Here is a 17,131-nt window from a genome sequence, read left to right as displayed (position 1 = left end):
ACAAAATTTCCAAGAGCCTTGGAAAATGTTGATGTACTAGCTGTAATTTTTTTTTAATGTACTTTTTTTTCTCCAGATAATTTGCCCTCACCATGTTATCTTCCTCCTTCACATACCTCTTGCTTTATACTCATGAAAATGTACTGTGGTGGGGAGCCTGGGTGGCTCAGTCAGCTGAGTGTCCAACTCTTGATTTTAGCTCTGGTCATGCTCTCAGTGCCCTGGGATCAAGCCGCACATCAGGCTCCATGCTCAGCAGGGAGTCTATTTCTCCCTCTGCCCCTCCCCCTGCTTGTGTGCTCTCTCCTCTTATCTTTTCTAAAAATTTTTTATTATTTTCAGTTAGCCAACATACAGTGTATCATTAGTTTTTGGTAGTGTTCAGCAATTCATTAGTTGCATACAATACCCAGTGCTCATCAGAACACGTGCCCTCCTTAATTCCCATCACCCTGTTACCCTCATAAATAAATTTTAAAAAAAAATTACTGTGGTCTTCAGTTACATACACAGAAAATCCAAATGATGTTAGAGATCCATGAGATGAATCTTTAAAAAATTTAACTTTTATCCATGCTGACTTTACAAAAAATTATGTCATGTAGACAAGTGTCTATAAAATATAAAATCTAAGTTTTGAGAATAATTGAGAACATTAATTTAGAGCAAGAAAAATATTGAATTATCTACTCCTACAAGGAATTCGTTTTTCATTTTTCCTAACCCATGGACACAGAGTTTATGATTTTCACATTTGAAAATATCTACTAATTTTATTATTTCCCCAACACCCATCATTAGACCATGATTACATATTCTTTATTTCATTTACTGATCACATCTTTGCTGGTAACACCCGAATAAGCCTTTGCCAGCTTCTTACCCAGGTTACAACTCATATCGTCTGTCTACAGGACATCTCCATTCCGAGTCGGCCACCTCAGCCGGCATCTAAATTATTGTGCTGAGTTGCAAACTCTTGATCTGTGAAATAGAGTGGTTAAGCTTGATGATCTTTATTCTATGACTTCAGGATTTTTAAGCCTGAAAGAGAACATTATTTCACCTCTAAACCAGGTAGCTCACCATTCTTTGATCCTTTAAACTTATTTGTGTCTTTATATTTAAAGTGTTTTTTTCTTTAAAAAAATAAAGTGGGTTTTTCATAAGCATATAACTTAAAAAAAAAATAGAATTTGACAGGGGCACGTGGGTGGTCAGTTGGTTCAGCGGCCACCTTCAGCTCAGTCATGATCTCAGGATCCTGGGATGGAGCCAGCTCAGCGGGGGGCCTCCTTCTCCCTCTCCCCCTGCTGGTTCTCTCTCACTCTTTGGCTCTCAAACAGAAACAATCTTACAAAAAATGAAGTTTAACAATGCAACCTCTTAGTTGGGGCTTTTAGGCAATATATATGTGTGTAATTTTTTTTTAGCGGGGGCAGAGGGAGAGAATCCCAAGCAGACTGCACACCCAGCATGGAGCCCACCATGGGGCTCGATCCACACAACCCTGAGATTATGACCTGACCCAAAATCAGGATCAATTGACTGTGCCACCTAGTTGCCCCTAGGCCATTTATATTTAATGTAATTATTGATATGGTTGGGTTTAAAGCTTCCAATTGCTGTTTGTTTTCTATTTTCCCATCTGTGCTTTTGTTCCATTTGTTTTTCTTTTGTTTTTAATTCTAACTTATCTCCTTTGTTCTCCATTAGCTGTAACTCTGCTGTGTATTTTCAGTGTTTTTTTAAAAATGTTTATAGTATACATCTTTAACTTATTAAAATCTATGCTAAAGTGCTATTTTACCACTATACATAAGGCAGAAAGAAGCTTGCAAAAATCTTCATATCTTTGTGCTCCATTTTCATGTAAGTTTTACTTCTACATGTTCCAAATCTTCTAACAACATGTTACTATTTTTGCTCTAAACACAGTTGCTAATTTGGCTCTCTTTGTTTCTCTGTGTAGATGCAGGTCCCCATCTGGCATACTTTTCCATCTGCCTGAAGGACTTTCTTCTGCAGTTCTTATAGTACCAGGTCGGCTGGTGATGAATTCTTTCAGCTTTTGTGTGTCTGAAAGCCTTTATTTCATGTTTGTTTTTGAAAAATATTGTATCTGAGTTCTCTAGTTTGACAGTTTTATTTTTTTAGTACTGGTTTTTTGTTTCACATTGTGTCTGACAAGAAGTCTGCTGTCATCCCTCATCCCTTCTTTGTTCCTCTTTCCATAATAGGTCTTTTTTTTTTTTTTTAGCTGATTTTAAACTGCTGTTTTATCAATGATTTTATTTTTTTAATCATTGATTTAAAAGCAATTATATTTTATATACCTTGATATCATTTTCTTCATGTTTCCTGACCCAGGAATCTGTTAAATATTATAGGTCTGTTGATTTATGGTATCTAGCAAATTTAGAAATATTCTAGCCATCATATCTTTGTGTCCTTCCACACCTGCGTTTCCCTCAGGCAATCTGGGCAAACACTGGGCCAATTGACATTGTTCTTTGGCTCATTTTGATGCACAGTCCATCTTTTCTTAGCTTTTATTTTGTTGTTGTTGTTTCGTTTGGGGTAGTTTTCGTCACTGTTTTCAAGTTCACGATCTTTTCTTCTGCAATGTCTCATCTAGTACCATCCGGTGCATTTTTCTTCTCAAAAATTATAGTTTTCATTTCAAGATGTCAGAGTTGTGCTATTTTAGACCACTAGTATCTCTCAACATATTTAATCTTTTCTCCAGTTTTCTGAACATACAAAATAGTGTTATTATAACCGTTTCAATGTCCTCTTCTACTAATTCTATCACCTTTGCCATTTTTGGTGTCAACCGACTTTTTCCTCCTCGTTAGGGTGGTATTTTCCCTCATATTTGCATGCAGGGAAACTTTTGAACGGATGCTACTAGATATTGTGAATATTCCCATGTTGGTGAAAGCACATTTTGTATTCCTACTAATAAACTCTGTTCTGGGACATAGTTGAGTTACTAAGTTATCCTTCTGAATAATTAAGTTTTGTTATGCAGGACCCAAATAAGATTCCACAAAACTTCTGAATATTCTACCCTCTGAACCAGGAATCCTGAGTTTTCACTAGGGCCGGCTGGAAAGGGCACGACTTCCGTATGAGGGTTGATCATTCTAACAATTCCAGGTGGCTTTCGCCAGCCGATGCAGTTTTCTCAGATGCTTGATCTCTGCAGATCTTTGAGGTTTTTGTAAAGCTCTCTCCCCTCCAGACTCTAGCTGTCTTGATCTCCCTGGGCTCTCAGCTCTGGCTCCTTAATGAGGGCGAATACTAGGTTCTACTTGGGTTCCCCCTCCCCATGCCACAACCTGGAAACTCTCTCCAGGGAAATAGCCGGGTTGACCAGAAGGTTTATTTCCTTTGTTTCCTCTCAGGGTTCACTGTCATTGCCAGTCTCCTGAGAACATTTCATCAGAATGAAAACCCCTGCATGCATCTGTTGTTTCATACATTTTGTCTATTTTTGTTTGTTTGAGGTGGAAGGGTAACTCTGGTACTGGGTACCACGTTAGTTCAAAGTGGAAGCCTTGATATGCGAGCTGAAGCCTGGATCACATGCCAGGAAGCTCTCCCTGCCACCCCCTCATCCTTTTATAGCGAACGTCCCACTCCTGATGTCTTGCTGATCTGTCCTTTGAAATGTCTCTCAAATACACTCTTTTCACCCTTTTTGATCCTGGAAAGATCTCTGACAAGATCTTCCTGGCGCTAGCATTTGACCAGCTCACAAATTTTTCTTTTCTTTTCTTTTTTTACTTTACTACTGTTTCCCCAGGACCGAGAATCTGATGTATGCTAGCCCTCAACAAAGTTGCTAAAATTAATAAATTGGTCCTCTTTCAGACACAACTTACTAGTATTTCTTTGGCTTGTAATGGTCTTAATTGCTTCCCTCTAACCAAAGGTCAAGTCCAAGCTAGGGCTGCCGATCTGTGCTTTATATAACCTGCTATTCGTCAACCTATGTGACTCCCACTACTTCCTAGTATAGGTGGTTTTTAAAAATATATATTTATTTATGTAGGTAAACTCTACCCCCAATGCGGGGCTTAAACTCATTACCCGGATATCAAGAGTCACATGCTCGACGGACTGAGCCAGGCAGCACCCCCCGCCCCCAAGTGGTATATTTTTAACATGTCTTATAGCCCCTACTGGCTACAGGTCTTTTCTCACATATTCATTCCTAAATGATCATTTCCATTCTGACTCTTAAATTTTATTCATCCTCAAAATCCTTAAAAGCTCTCTCTTTCTCCTATTTATGCAAAAACTCACCTTTCCTTAAATTCCTATGGCAGCTCCTGTCTGTGCTCGCTTAACTTTTCATTGTTCCCATGTGGGTGTGCTTTTTACAGTTTTGTGTGCCTTACATTTTGTCTTTCCGAAATGGACCAAAATCTCAGAAGTAGGAACCACCTTTTACGATTCTTTCATAGGTCTTAAGACACAGTGGGTGCTGCAAAATGAAGACTTAAAAATGAAGGCAGGGACCACTGTAAGTACTTTCTTACAGGCTCACTTACTTACAGTAAATTGGTGTCTCACGTTGTTTTTGTTGCCTACATTGTGAAATGATCTTGAAAATCACTTCCCAAAAGATTTTTTTTTTTTTTAAAGTAAATTCTACTCCCAATGTGGGGCTCAGACTCATGACATTGTGATCAGGAGCTGCATGTGCTCCCCCGAACGAGCCAGCCAGGTGCCCCAAGGTCTTTCAGGTTTCATTTTATTAGTAGTAGTATTTTTAAAAGATTTTACTTGTTTATTTGATGGAGAGAGCTCACAAGTAGGCAGAGAGGCAGGCAGTGTTGGGGAGAGGAGGAAGCAGGCTCCCTGCTGAGCAGAGAGCCCGATGCGGGGCTTGATCCCAGGACCCTGAGATCATGACCTGAGCTGAAGGCAGAGGCTTAACCCACTGAGCCACCCAGGTGCCCTTTATTTTATTTTATTTTTAATTTTTAATTCAAAAAAAAAAAAGATATTTATTTCATCCAGAGAGAGACAGTGAGAGGGGGAACACAAGTAGGCGGAGCGGCAGAGGGAGAGGGAGAAGCAGGCTCCCCGCTGGGCAGCGAGCCCTATGTGGGGCTTGATCCCAGGACTCTGGGATCATGATCTCAGCCGAAGACAGATGCTTAATGACTGAGTCACCAGACGCCCATCAGGTTTTAAATCAAATCCTACCTTAGACAATATTACTTGGTCAAGATTCTTGAGTATTATTTCATGTTATTATTTGTCAAATTTTTATTTATCAAATTCAATATTGTAACCTAGTCTCTACAAAATAATTAATCTAATATTAGGGATGTTAAGTCAAATAATATTTAGACAGAAACCAAGGAAACCCTGATATCACATAGCCAGTGAATATAAGTGGTATTTATTTATGTAAACATATTGTAAAATTCCTCTAATTCTTCAAAAAAATAGTTATGTTGTCATATAAAATGGGAAAATCTGAAATGAATATCAAGATTTCATTTTTAGTTCATAAAAAATACTGAAGTCAAGTTCCTTGCCACAAACATATAAGAGTTAACCAGGGTGAGAAAATGTAACAAAAAAAGGAAACCAACCCCTACCCTCCCACCGCCCCCATCAGTTTCTATGATGGCTTTTTTTTTTTTTTTAAGTATTTTGATGCTAGGAATTCCTATAAAAAGAGTCAATTTTTCTTGTCATAATGACATTTTGAAAACCTACATAGTTCCACCCCCTGCCCACTAAATTTAGAACACATGAAATAAACTCCCCATACAGAATATTTTTGTGCAAGGAAACAGGTAATTCACATTCTGATAAAGAGCAGAAGACAAGTGCTTTATTATGAGAACTGTTCAAGTAAAATTTCAGTGTGCACCAGTGAAAGTGAATAAAGATTTGCATCAATTTTTCTGAATGAACACTAGGTTAAAAAGGGGGCTACACAGGGTCGTTGTTTTTTTTTTTTCCAAACACCATCCTTTGCTAAGGCAAAAATACACTTCATTTTAGAACAGAACTGTTACAGAAGAAAGCTACGTCACAGTACAGTACAGAATGTAAAATTCACCCTAGTCCGGACGCCATTACGGAATGCCACGTCACCTACACAGGGAGCTTTCTGATGTAGGTTAGAATTACAGTATTTATCACAGCTTTATTCTCCTTTGAACTGATAAAATTTGAATACACTTTTCCATTTCTCAGGTGTGTGCAGATGGGGCCCATATGTTGATATTACAGTAATTACAACATTAAATAACATTGCACAGTCAACCTCCAAGGCTTATTCCGTAAAAAATAACAAGTATGAAAAGGTACCTTTCCTAGTGGTTTTACATCACATATATCACTAATTATCAAAGAAAAGGAGGCAAATGCCCAATTACAAAGCTGCACATTAAAGGCATAACGATGTGGAATAAATACAAGAAATCTGGCAAAATAGTAAAAACAAACAGGTTACCTGGGAACAAACTCAACAACGACGTAAGCATAAATCAATAATGCACTGTTATAAATAGTAGGTTTTGCTCCAAAGTCTCCTAAGTACTTACAGATCTTACTGTGTCGGGGGTGGATGAAGAGGCTCGGAGGAGACAAGGTCAATGTTCCCAACGCCAGTTAGTTCCTGAGTGGCATGATTCTTTAGCTAACGCATTGATCAACCCTGTAGGATGAGTTTGTGCTATGAGACGGTCCCGATATTACTCTATTTCCGCAATGACACTGCGGTATTCAGGAGGCAGCAAACCTAAGTGAAAGTTCACATTTATAATAGCCAGATGGAGTATTGATTCTTTTTAATTTTGCTGCTACATTTAGCAGTGGGCCAAAAACCACTTAGAAGTTTCAAAGAAATTTGATACAGGTTTAACTTTTTCCCCAGCACTTCTTAGATAGCTCAAGGCAAAGCAATGATTACTTCCATGTAGTTTATTTTAAAAACTCTAAGTGCCAACACTGTAAACATTTTGTATTTTCTCAGCTACACCTGGTCTGAGAGCAAAGATAAGCAGGAATAATTCTGTGTATAGTAAAGCTGATCTCTATTTATCAGCTTCTGGTTTAAATTTAAATAGGATTTAAAAATAACTTTTAAAAGTCCATGCTACAATTTTAAAGACTATTTCTGTGCACTTTTAATTCTGGACACAATTTTCAAAATTGCATGATGGAGGTAAGAATTTAAAAAACCCACCAGAATGTAAATAACAGGGAAGAACATCTCCAACTGAAAGCGTCATACACTTATGTGCAGAAATCTAGACAACTATACAAGTTCTTTAAGCAATCATGTTTTATTATACAACTCTATGAACAGAAAAATGAACAGAAATACACAATATACTTACCTGTACATGTGAACCTACTTTTTTAGCTACAGATATTTCGTATACTTCACGCGGACTCTAGCCGTCCAGTCCCTAACTATGGAGGTCCTTATTGCATGAAGGGCGATTTCTACATGGTGGGGGAGCGTGGGAGACTCACAGGCCCATCGCGCTAGGCATTACCAATACATTCAAAACTGTACCTCATACGTGAATGTATCTTCCCTGATCCTGTAAATTTGAGTTTCTTTACAGCTTAAGCTCATTTGCTATTTTAGATGCGATGTTCTTAAAGGCAATAGATGTCCCCGATATTCGCTTGAAGCGGACCCCGTTCAGGGACAGGCGCGGCAACTTGCAGACCTCCATCTCCCACTGCACGAGGCTGTCCTGTCTGGCATCTCCGTGGACGCAGAAAAGCAAAAACCTCTCTTTTTGTTCATAATCACAGTTATTTGCATCTAACACTTTCCGGATTTCTCTCATCATGTCATTGGGGTCCATTGAACTGGTGGTCTTCATACTCCACGTGAAACGCAGAGAACGTGGCTTAGAATCTTTTCCCTCTTCCTTGTCTCTTTCTTTTGGTTCCCCTGACGTACTTCTAGAGGGAGAGGGCAGAGGGAGAGAATGGAAACAAAAACCGCGTTCAGCAGAGAAATCAAAGCACACACGAAGCCTCAGCGGTCACCGCTCAGTCTAAACTACCCAATTCACAGACTGCCTTCAGGTAGATACAAATGTTTGCGTCATCTCGCTGTCCCCAAACAGACCCCAGGACGCCATCTGCCTCGGCCTTGTTTGTGGCAAACGAGTTTACAGCTGAAAGTGAAGAACTTAGCGCTTTGTCAGCTCCTCCATAATTTCTCTGTTTACAGATGCTCCATTTCCTGTACCTTTACACACACAGAAACCACTACCATTCTCTTTACAAATACATATTTGTAAAAACATAGATTCCCCTTTTTCTCTACCTTTTTTGGGGAGGAAAAGGACTGGGGACAAAGCTAGCAGTCATGGCGACAGAGGGCCTGTTCGCACCGCATTGTGCGGACCAACGGTGTTGCGTTGCGAGGAGCGGAAGGCGGTTCGCACCGCACGGGCAACGAGACGGCGGGCCCGCTCGGGGTTTCGGCGCTTTGCTAAAGACGTCCTTAGCGGCGCCTGCGAGGCTCCACGCGGCCCACACCCCCACTCCTGCCTCCGACCCCCCATCTCCTCCCAGCTTCCTCGCTGCTCCCTCCTCTCGAGACGCACTGGCCTCCGTGCCGTGCTCAGGGCACAAGGGCTGTTCCTCAGGCTGTTCCTCCCTTCCTCCTGTCAGCGCTCGGCTCGACCAGCCTGGGGCACCCCCAGCTCCTCCCGGCTCGGCCACCCACCGCCCCGGCCCTGCTCTAGTGCTTCCTCTAGGGGCCTTGCTACATTCTCATCTACTGTATTTCCCCCCTAATACACCAGCTGATTAGTTTAGCTATGACGGTCATTGTTTCCTGTCCGACTCTGCCGCTGGGCTGTGACTTCTGGGAGAGCCCAGAATCTCATCTGTTTTGCTCCCTGGTCTCTCTCGGGCCTCTAGGGCTGCGCTGGGCACACGGGAGCTGACGGACACGTTTGTTAAGGGAATCAACCTTACCGAACTGTCAGTATTGTAGGGCTCCCGTAAATAATATAGAACCAGAAAACCTATTTCAAATCATCCCAGAAAGGTAAAATAGATTATTTATGATTCAGAAGACCCTGTAATTAAGTTTGCGGAGCAATTTTCCAGATACAGATGTTGCAATTTTAACTTGTTAATTTAGCTCATTTATATGTGATTTAAAGAAAAAATGATAACCTTTGAAAGGAGTCTATAACCTACGATATGAACATTTTGTGTTCATGCATATGCTTTATGTCAGAATTAGGATATACTCGCACATATAGTCGTGTATGTGCATTTCTATGTGTACACTGCTATACACATTTTCTTCCTTATTCCTATGTACCTTAGCCCAAATCTCTGCAAACGATGCAAGTTTGAGAAAATCAAGAAAGAAAGAAGTAGAGAAAATGAACTTCTCAAGACTATTAGACAAATACGGGCAGTGTTGGTTTCACTATCTTCTCTCTCATTCTCTCTTGGCTCACGGATACTAAGCCACTGCATCGCAGGCCTCCCTGGGCCTGCAGATTTCCTGAGAGTCGTTTATCAGAACCACATGCCCAGCTCCGGTTATGGAATCAGCATGCCAGGGCTGGAAGGGACCCAGGAGACCACGTGATTGAACCCGCGTTTTAAAAACAGAACCGGTGGCTAGGAAACTCAGTACTTTTCTAAGGTCATAGAGCTAATGAGCCGAAAAAACAAAGACCAGGAAGCCGTTTTTCTTCCATTCCACCAAGATCATTTTTCTACATGTATCTCAAAGGTGTTTTCACTGGGAGTGGGAAACGTAGAAGGCTCCTGAAAATGCTAAGGCTACTTACGACAGCGAACATTTACTGGGCACTTACTAGGTGCCAGGAACTGTTGCAAGTGCCCAACATGCACTATTTACTCACTTACCCTAACGACTCCTGAGTTAGAGCAACTGCCCAAGGTCACACAGCTAGGCAAGTGGTGGGGCACGGCTCAAACCCCCAGGGTCTGGCTCGAGAGCCCCGGCTTTTCACCAGTGTGCCCCGCCACGTCCCTGACAGGACAGGACCTCCTGCTCCATGCAGTTTCCTCAATTGTAGAATGGATACTTTTCACCAGGCTCTTGTGAGAATTGAATGACCGGCTACCGATAGGCAGTAGGCACTCACTAAGGTTGTTGAAAAGCAAAAAGAAAAGAAAAAAAAAAAAGAAAACTAACCCCAGTAATAAGGAAAGAAAGGGACCGCAGCCCCATGAAAAGGACAGAGGACAGACAGGAAAGCTGCAGCGGCCACCCGTGGCACCCACTGTACTATCACGTGTCTCAGAGGGAAATTTCGTGGAAAGGCGGGATGAGACACAAGAGTCTCTGAAGCCGCGACTCAGGGAGGGGAGAGGCTACCCCAAACGTCCTTCCTGTTTATTTCACAGGCAGAAGGAAAGTTCGACTACTCGTCCTGCCTCCCCTTCCTCCGGCTGCCTACCATGGGGACTCGGGTACCTAACTCAACAGAGAGACATTTCAACTACTGTGACTAAATATAGCAGCTTGCAAATAAATAAATAAATAAATCACCTAGGAATGCTTGGTAAAGTCTTCCCAAGCTCATTATATTTTATATTTTAATTAATTTTAAGAGGTAGCAATTAAACTGGGGGTTGTGCTCAGCCGGTCAAAACTTGTTCTTGAATGAAGCTGGGGCATCTGTCCTACTGTGGAGGTGCTCGTCCAGGTTCTGTGATCTGTACGGGTCCTTTCAAGCTGGCGTACATGTCAAATAATTTAATGCCTTCCTTTCTTTGACTTCCCGTTTGTCAATATGAACACAAGTACTAACACGCCATTGGCGTGGGTCTTGGACCCGCAGTACCAGCATCACACGCAGTGACCCCCAACCCAACCTCAAACCCTGGGGGCGGGGCCCCCCACCTGATTCCGACTGGGCTTGCGCTGGAGACCCCCCCCCCCCCCCCCCCCCGCCGTCAGAAGGAACACACAGCCACCGCTGGATGCCAAAAACCACTGAGGGAGGCAGGGCGAGCGTCTGCAAACGTGGTCCACCACTGCACACTCACCTAAAATGTTCCTAATCTCAAACCTTCCTACATAATTTGGCCACCTCTGTATTCCGTGTTATCTAATTCCAGTTACATCATTTTAGTGAGAAAAGGATCAGTACATTTTAATCCATTAATTCTTCTGCTAGGATACATTTTATAGGACAGGAAGGCTACTTCTCTACAGAGCATACAAGTCAAAACAATGCTGAGAAAAGCAAACTTCAAGTGAACTCACACTTCGTTAAATGCTAGGCAACATTAAGCAAACCCATCCCGATATAAAAGCGTAAAATGCACATACTCTCTAGTTATTAGCTCTTAAGATTTATTAGGTCCTGCACGTCTTTCGAAAGCATGTCTGCATAGACGGGGGCCTAGCAGCGAAGTATTGGTAGTGGCTCCTCACCTTGAGGTGTCTGTGCGGCCACTGGCTTCGCCTTCACTGGGATCCCTCAAAACAAAGTGGAGGTTGAGATTTAATGATAAGAGTGAAAAATAGACCAAGAAAACCCACATCTAAAATGATGTTAAAGTTAACGTGTTAAGCAAACTTCAGCACACTTTTCTGTTACTAGTCAGCCTCACACGGCTCTGCACGTTTGCGCTGTAAGCAGCGCAGCTGCCATTTTATTGAGCGTCTACTGCGTCTTGTCAGAGGAGATGCTAGATTGATGGTTTAGCACTTTTGCTTTTGTTTCTGTTTTTAAGAGGATCTTCCAATTCCCAGTCACAATTTTAAAGTCAGAATTTCTCTTTGGGTTGAGTTTAGTTCAATTTATAGTTAAAACTATTTAATAATTTTCAGCAGTGAGATCCAACTTTGTATTTGTTATAAATGTAATTCTAGTAGTCGCTCAATTTAGAAAATATATAACCTTGTTGTTAAAAATAAAGTTCAACATATCTCTGTTTCTACAAATAAGAACCAAGTTCAAATCAGCAATGAACTTAACTTCACATGTTACACTAGTGATTCATGCACACGATCAAACGTTACAGCAAACCGACAGCCTATCCAAGCAGGTGAGTCTAAAAACATGAGATCAATTAGGCAGAAACATTCATCTTACCTGGATATCGACCTGTGAAATAAAACCAGGAAAACTCTACTAATCGTCCTTCTGTTGAACGTCATTTATATTTTTGAAGTCTACTAAAATTTTAACTACTTTGTCATTTTCAAATGTAATTAAATCTTGACAGAGGAGTATCAAGTTAAACACCAGTTTAGATGCATTAAGAGATGGCATGGGAGAGCAAAATACTATTAAATTGCTGGGAAGAAATAACCAACTCAAACTCAGAAGTTAATGTTTTCTTAATGTTTTCACTATTCCAGGAACATTCATGTTATTTCTGTAAAGTGACTGCAGTGGGAATAAAATCAGGGCCACTTTCCTCATCCCCCAATGAGCGAATCATACCCACACACCGACCTCTACGGCTTGAGCTGGAGGTTAGAGATACGAATGCCTTATGCATCTCAGGGTCTTTAACACCAGGCCTTTCTTGACAAACATGTTGTGCAAAACCCTTTTTCCTCTCTGAATCAAAAAGGACAGACAAGACAGATTCTTACAGTCAAATGGGGATTTCTTAAATTTCCAATAACTGGCATTTTCATTGGCAAATGTAATAATTCAGTGTTAACTACACAAACCTATCTTTATGATAGCACATGGACGTATCTTTAAAAAAATTAAAAAGAACAAGAGCTGGAAATGCATATCATCGGGAACGTGCAGCCGTGCGGATGTCCTGGAGGGCGGCCCATCGGCGGGAACGAAGGGCAGTGAGGCGGCTGCTCTAACAGAAAGGGGCGTGTGTCTCCCCGGGCTTGTGTCCGACTTCTATTTCACCGGCTAAGTGGCTGTTAGTAGACACCTATTCCGCAGCTGCCGAACTTGAAGCATTAGGAATGAGGCTCTACTTCTCCTGTTCTCACTGTTGAAATAGCCACAGACTCAGCATGTCTTCCCATCCCCTCATTCCTGCCGTCCTGGAAGCCGACAGAAACACCCACTTGAAGGGCGTCTGCCGCGTGGCAGTGGCTTCACCTAGTTCAGCTGCCCCGAGGGAGGCAGCTGGGGAGACACAGAGCCCGTGGGCTGTCGGAGCACATGCAGGGCAGCAGGGCTCCCCGACACTGAACACTTATAAAACAGACAAAAGTGGCCAACTATCTTATGCACAGCAATATATACTCAACTGACCTAATTTGGTTATTCCCTAATAAGAGAGCGCTGTGGTTAAAAAATCATTAAGGTTGGGGTGCCTTGATGGCTCAGTGGGTTAAGCCTCTGCCTTCGGCTCAGGTCATGATCTCAGGGTCCTGGGATGGAGCCCTGCATCAGACTCCTTGCTCAGCGAGGAGCCTGCTTCCCCCCGCCCCCGCCTGCCTACCTGTGATCTGTCAAATAAATAAAATCTTTTTAAAAAATCATACGGTTTGCTACAATCTCCAGTTTGTATAGTAGTTCAATGGAACTATCCAAACAAACGGTTCTCAATGCTATTTAAAAGGGTTTTTTTTTTTTTTTTTAGGCTTTTGAAATAGTATTTCTACACCCTCCCTGATAGAGTACTCTAGTGTAAGTCACTTTCCTAATTGGAAAGTTCTTTCCTAAGACCAGAAAACAACTCTCTCACGTGGCATCTCAGCATACAGCCTTTTTACCGGCCAAGGAGAACTTAACGGGTTTCCTCTTTGTAACAGTGGTTTTCGAGTACACAAATGATTAACTCCAGATTACTGTTTACCCTTCCCTTCCTAAAGTTTAACAACCCAAATTTCTTATGTTTTTCCCTATAACATCTTATCTTTTCCTCTTTTTAAGCATCTAGTGGCACATCAACTCAGTCGGCGCTAAAGCTGGCGAGGTGTTGGGGCTGTCGCTGTTGACATCGCCCCATCAGATGAGGTCTGGTGGGGGTGGGGGCAGCTTGTAGCCAGACAACCCTGTGACATCACCAGGGGGCCGCTGGTCACTCAGGGGCCAGTGTGGGTCACAGGGAAGTGAGGAAGGCAAAGGGGACAGACAGAAAGGGAGGGCTTGAACTCAGGATGGTCTTAAGAAGAGACAAGTGGGAAGGACGGACAATCTGGGAACTGGGGTGAGAATGATAAATAATAAGGCTAGAATAGCTCCTGAACATCGGGAAATTCTCCCAGTTCCCTCCAGGCCTCCAACCTCCCGCAAAGTTCAATATACTGAGCACACAGTTAGATCCACTGCACTTCGGTTTGCTGGCGGCTGAGAACGCCACAGTTCGGTCCTGGTACAGAAACCAGCGCTCCGCGTGTGCTCCTGCACGGGGCCGTGCGTGCGGCCCACACACCCTCTGCAGCTGCGCAGGCGACACGAGGGAAGACCGTGCCCGGCAGCGAGCACACACGCACTCGTAAAGCCAATGCTGTTCACGTGGTGACAAGTGACCTCCGAGGAGAACTGGCAATTTTTTCTTTTCTCTAACCAAACCCTGAATTAATTAAAAATATGTCAAAAATTAAAAGACAAAAAAATCCTACCAAACTGCCAACAAAGGATAGCAAACAACTTCTACCCTGGCCTCTTCTCCCCGAGCTGCCCCTCAAAAGGCTCTAATGAAACGACACTGTTCAGAAGTTAAGAAAGGCATCGTGGAACTTTGGAAATGTTCCTGTTGGCTCCTCTCAGAGGCCAGCTCAGCCACCCTGAACCCTCAGAGGACTTTCTATTTCAGGGCCTGCTTCCTTCAGAACACTTACCGGGACTTACTGTGACCTTATCTGTTTACTTCTAAAATCGGTCTCCCACACTATTCAACCACTCATTCCATACATGTGTGAATGTCACGTCACGTGTCGCTGCAGGCCCTCAACACGCAGCAGCAGATTCAACGGAGAACAAACAGGTAAAGTGGGGTGTGTGTGTGTGTGTGTGTGTGTGCGCGCGCGCACGCAATGGTTTCAGGTAGTGTTAGATGCTACGGAGAAAAACAAAGCAGAGAGAGGGCCGCTGCTAGAAGAGGCAGTGATTGCAAAGAGGGAATGGAGGAAGGGCTCGCCGGGGAAGGGACACTCCAGCAGAGACCCAGATGAGTGCAGAAGCAGCCAGCTGGGCGGCTGAGGGGATGGGGGAGGGGGAGGGCGGGAGGAGAGGTTCCAGGGAGAAGGAGCCGCAAACACAAAACCTTGCACAGTGAGCCCCGGTGTGTGCGAGGACACTCAGCCGCCCCATGTGGCCGGCGTGTGACCAGCGACGGGCGTGGGGAGAAGATGAGGTCAGAGCAGAAATGACCAGGCCACTGGAGGCCTCCAAGGCCACTGTGAGGGCTTCGAACTGTGTTCTGAGTGGGATAAAAGCAAGCTGCGGGCTTTCAAGTGCGGACAGGCCCTGCTGAGCACAGACGAGGACAGGGCAGAAGTGAGGAGGGCTGTTAGCAGGCAGGAGGCGGGCAGTGGGTTCGGTGACAGAGGCTGCCGTAGGAGTGACTGAAGAAGCTACATCTGGGAGAAGCTGGGAAGGCAGAGCCAACACCAGCGGCCAGCAGCCTGGCGCGTGGTCTGAGAACTAGAAGGAAGGTGTCCCCATTACCTAATGTGGTGAAGAAGGAGGGAGGACCGGTGTTGGGGGGGTGGTGGGGAGCTGGATTTTGGACACAGTCTGTCTGGGAGTCTATGCAGCCATGTGGAGAGGCTGCATAGACAACCGGCTACGGGAGTCTCTAGTTCAGAGGTGCGACCTGGGCTAAAGACACAGGTTTGGGAGCTGTTCGCGTAAGACGAATGTAAGGTCGTCGGCCTGAATGAGATCCACAAGAGAGTGAGGACGGCCAGAGAGGAGAGCCTGTCCGGAGCCCAAGCCCTGGGCCAGTCTGGTCCTTCGAGGTGAAGGGGAAAGACAAGGGAACCTGCAAAGAACCAGCAAAATGGCTGGAGACGGACAGCTGGCAAGGTGGGAGGAAGACCAAGGGCCAAGCGACAAAACGTGTGCAGGGCGCCACGCGGTGTGGGAAGTGCTCCTGGGAAGGGGCTCCCTCCGTCTCCCTCGCGGCTGGGCAGCGGCACCAGCAGGTCGTCCCAGGTCCGTCACGTGGCTCCACGGCCATCCTCCATCCCAGGCTCCCAACAGACTTTCTCCCTGCCACGTTCTTGCTCCGACACTCTGTCCTAACCTCTTCTCCAGGGCTCTTGACTATGCTTCCTCTAGAATCTATGCTTTCATCGCAAAGTAAAGAGAAATATGTTACACGTTGCTTTAATGTACAACTAATAATTGAGCTTCTTGACTCAAAACCATCCTCCTTCACTTCAAAATTAATCCTGCCTTAGCCATGACTAATTAATCCTGGCTTTGAGTGGTCAGCCAAATTCCACCCACCAGAAACTACTGCGGATCCGACCAGGACCTTGAAGACGGTCAGACAGCACTGACTGCCCTGCTGACTCTGTGGTGAGCTTCGTTCCGGCTCTTTCTCTCTCCAGGTGTCATGCTGCGTGGTCGCTGCCCACAGGGTACAACATCACCATTGATACGGTTAGAAATCAATCTTGCACTTGAGCATTTAAAGTTTTAAATGCAGCTGGGTAGCTTGGGTAAACTGTCCATGAATAGCTCCAAGAAAAGGCGAGAGACTAAAGCTGCTGCTTCTCTTTGCAGCAAACGCTCTCTGAAATCCTAAACCACTAATAACCTGGATAATTAAGTATTTAATTAATGTTTTTTTAAAGCATGTATAATAATTTCCTCCCTGGAATTTCTACCTCCTCAAACCACTCTGTGGTATGGAGCTTTAGCTGTCCCCCACCCCCATGGACAGTGGTGCCTTCCTCTGGCCTCGCATTCTGTGGCATGCGTTCTGCTCGCTATCACGCTATCCGCTCACACGTCTGCCTCTTCCAGGACTGCAGGTGTCTGGAGCACACAGATGTGGTCTTACTCATCTTTGTGTCCTGCTTGGCACCTAGCACAGGGCTTTGTACGTGCAGAATTTTGCAGGCTTTCAGGGGGACCTGATCATAGATCAAACAGACATCCACCTGCATCGCGTTCAGCGACTTCCGTCATCAATGCGTCAGGGAACTTTTGAGAAGAGCACAACTCTGTTG

At 44.0% G+C, this 17,131-nt stretch overlaps 1 protein-coding gene across 4 annotated transcripts in view; it reads right to left on the bottom strand.

Annotated features, from left to right (window-relative positions):
* Nucleotides 1–5,841: 5,841 nt before the first annotated feature.
* MARK1 (microtubule affinity regulating kinase 1) overlaps nt 5,842–17,131 on the bottom strand; it is a 114,447-nt gene continuing 103,157 nt past the window's right edge. For 2 of the 4 annotated variants that reach the window (XM_059145839.1, XM_059145835.1), the window contains 2 exons: nt 11,447–11,491; nt 5,842–7,962 (listed from right to left, as the gene is read on the bottom strand). In XM_059145839.1, the coding sequence (XP_059001822.1) occupies nt 7,608–7,962; nt 11,447–11,491 (400 nt within the window). In that variant the 3' untranslated portion in view covers nt 5,842–7,607. The remainder of the gene's footprint in view (nt 7,963–11,446; nt 11,492–17,131) is intronic. The other 2 variants (XM_059145836.1, XM_059145838.1) reach the window with 2 other exon arrangements.

Source organism: Mustela lutreola, chromosome 14, assembly GCF_030435805.1.
Source record: "Mustela lutreola isolate mMusLut2 chromosome 14, mMusLut2.pri, whole genome shotgun sequence".
NCBI lineage: Eukaryota > Metazoa > Chordata > Mammalia > Carnivora > Mustelidae > Mustela > Mustela lutreola.
The sequence above is the reverse complement of the archived record's forward strand: the minus strand, read 5'-3'. Positions and strand labels throughout refer to the sequence as shown.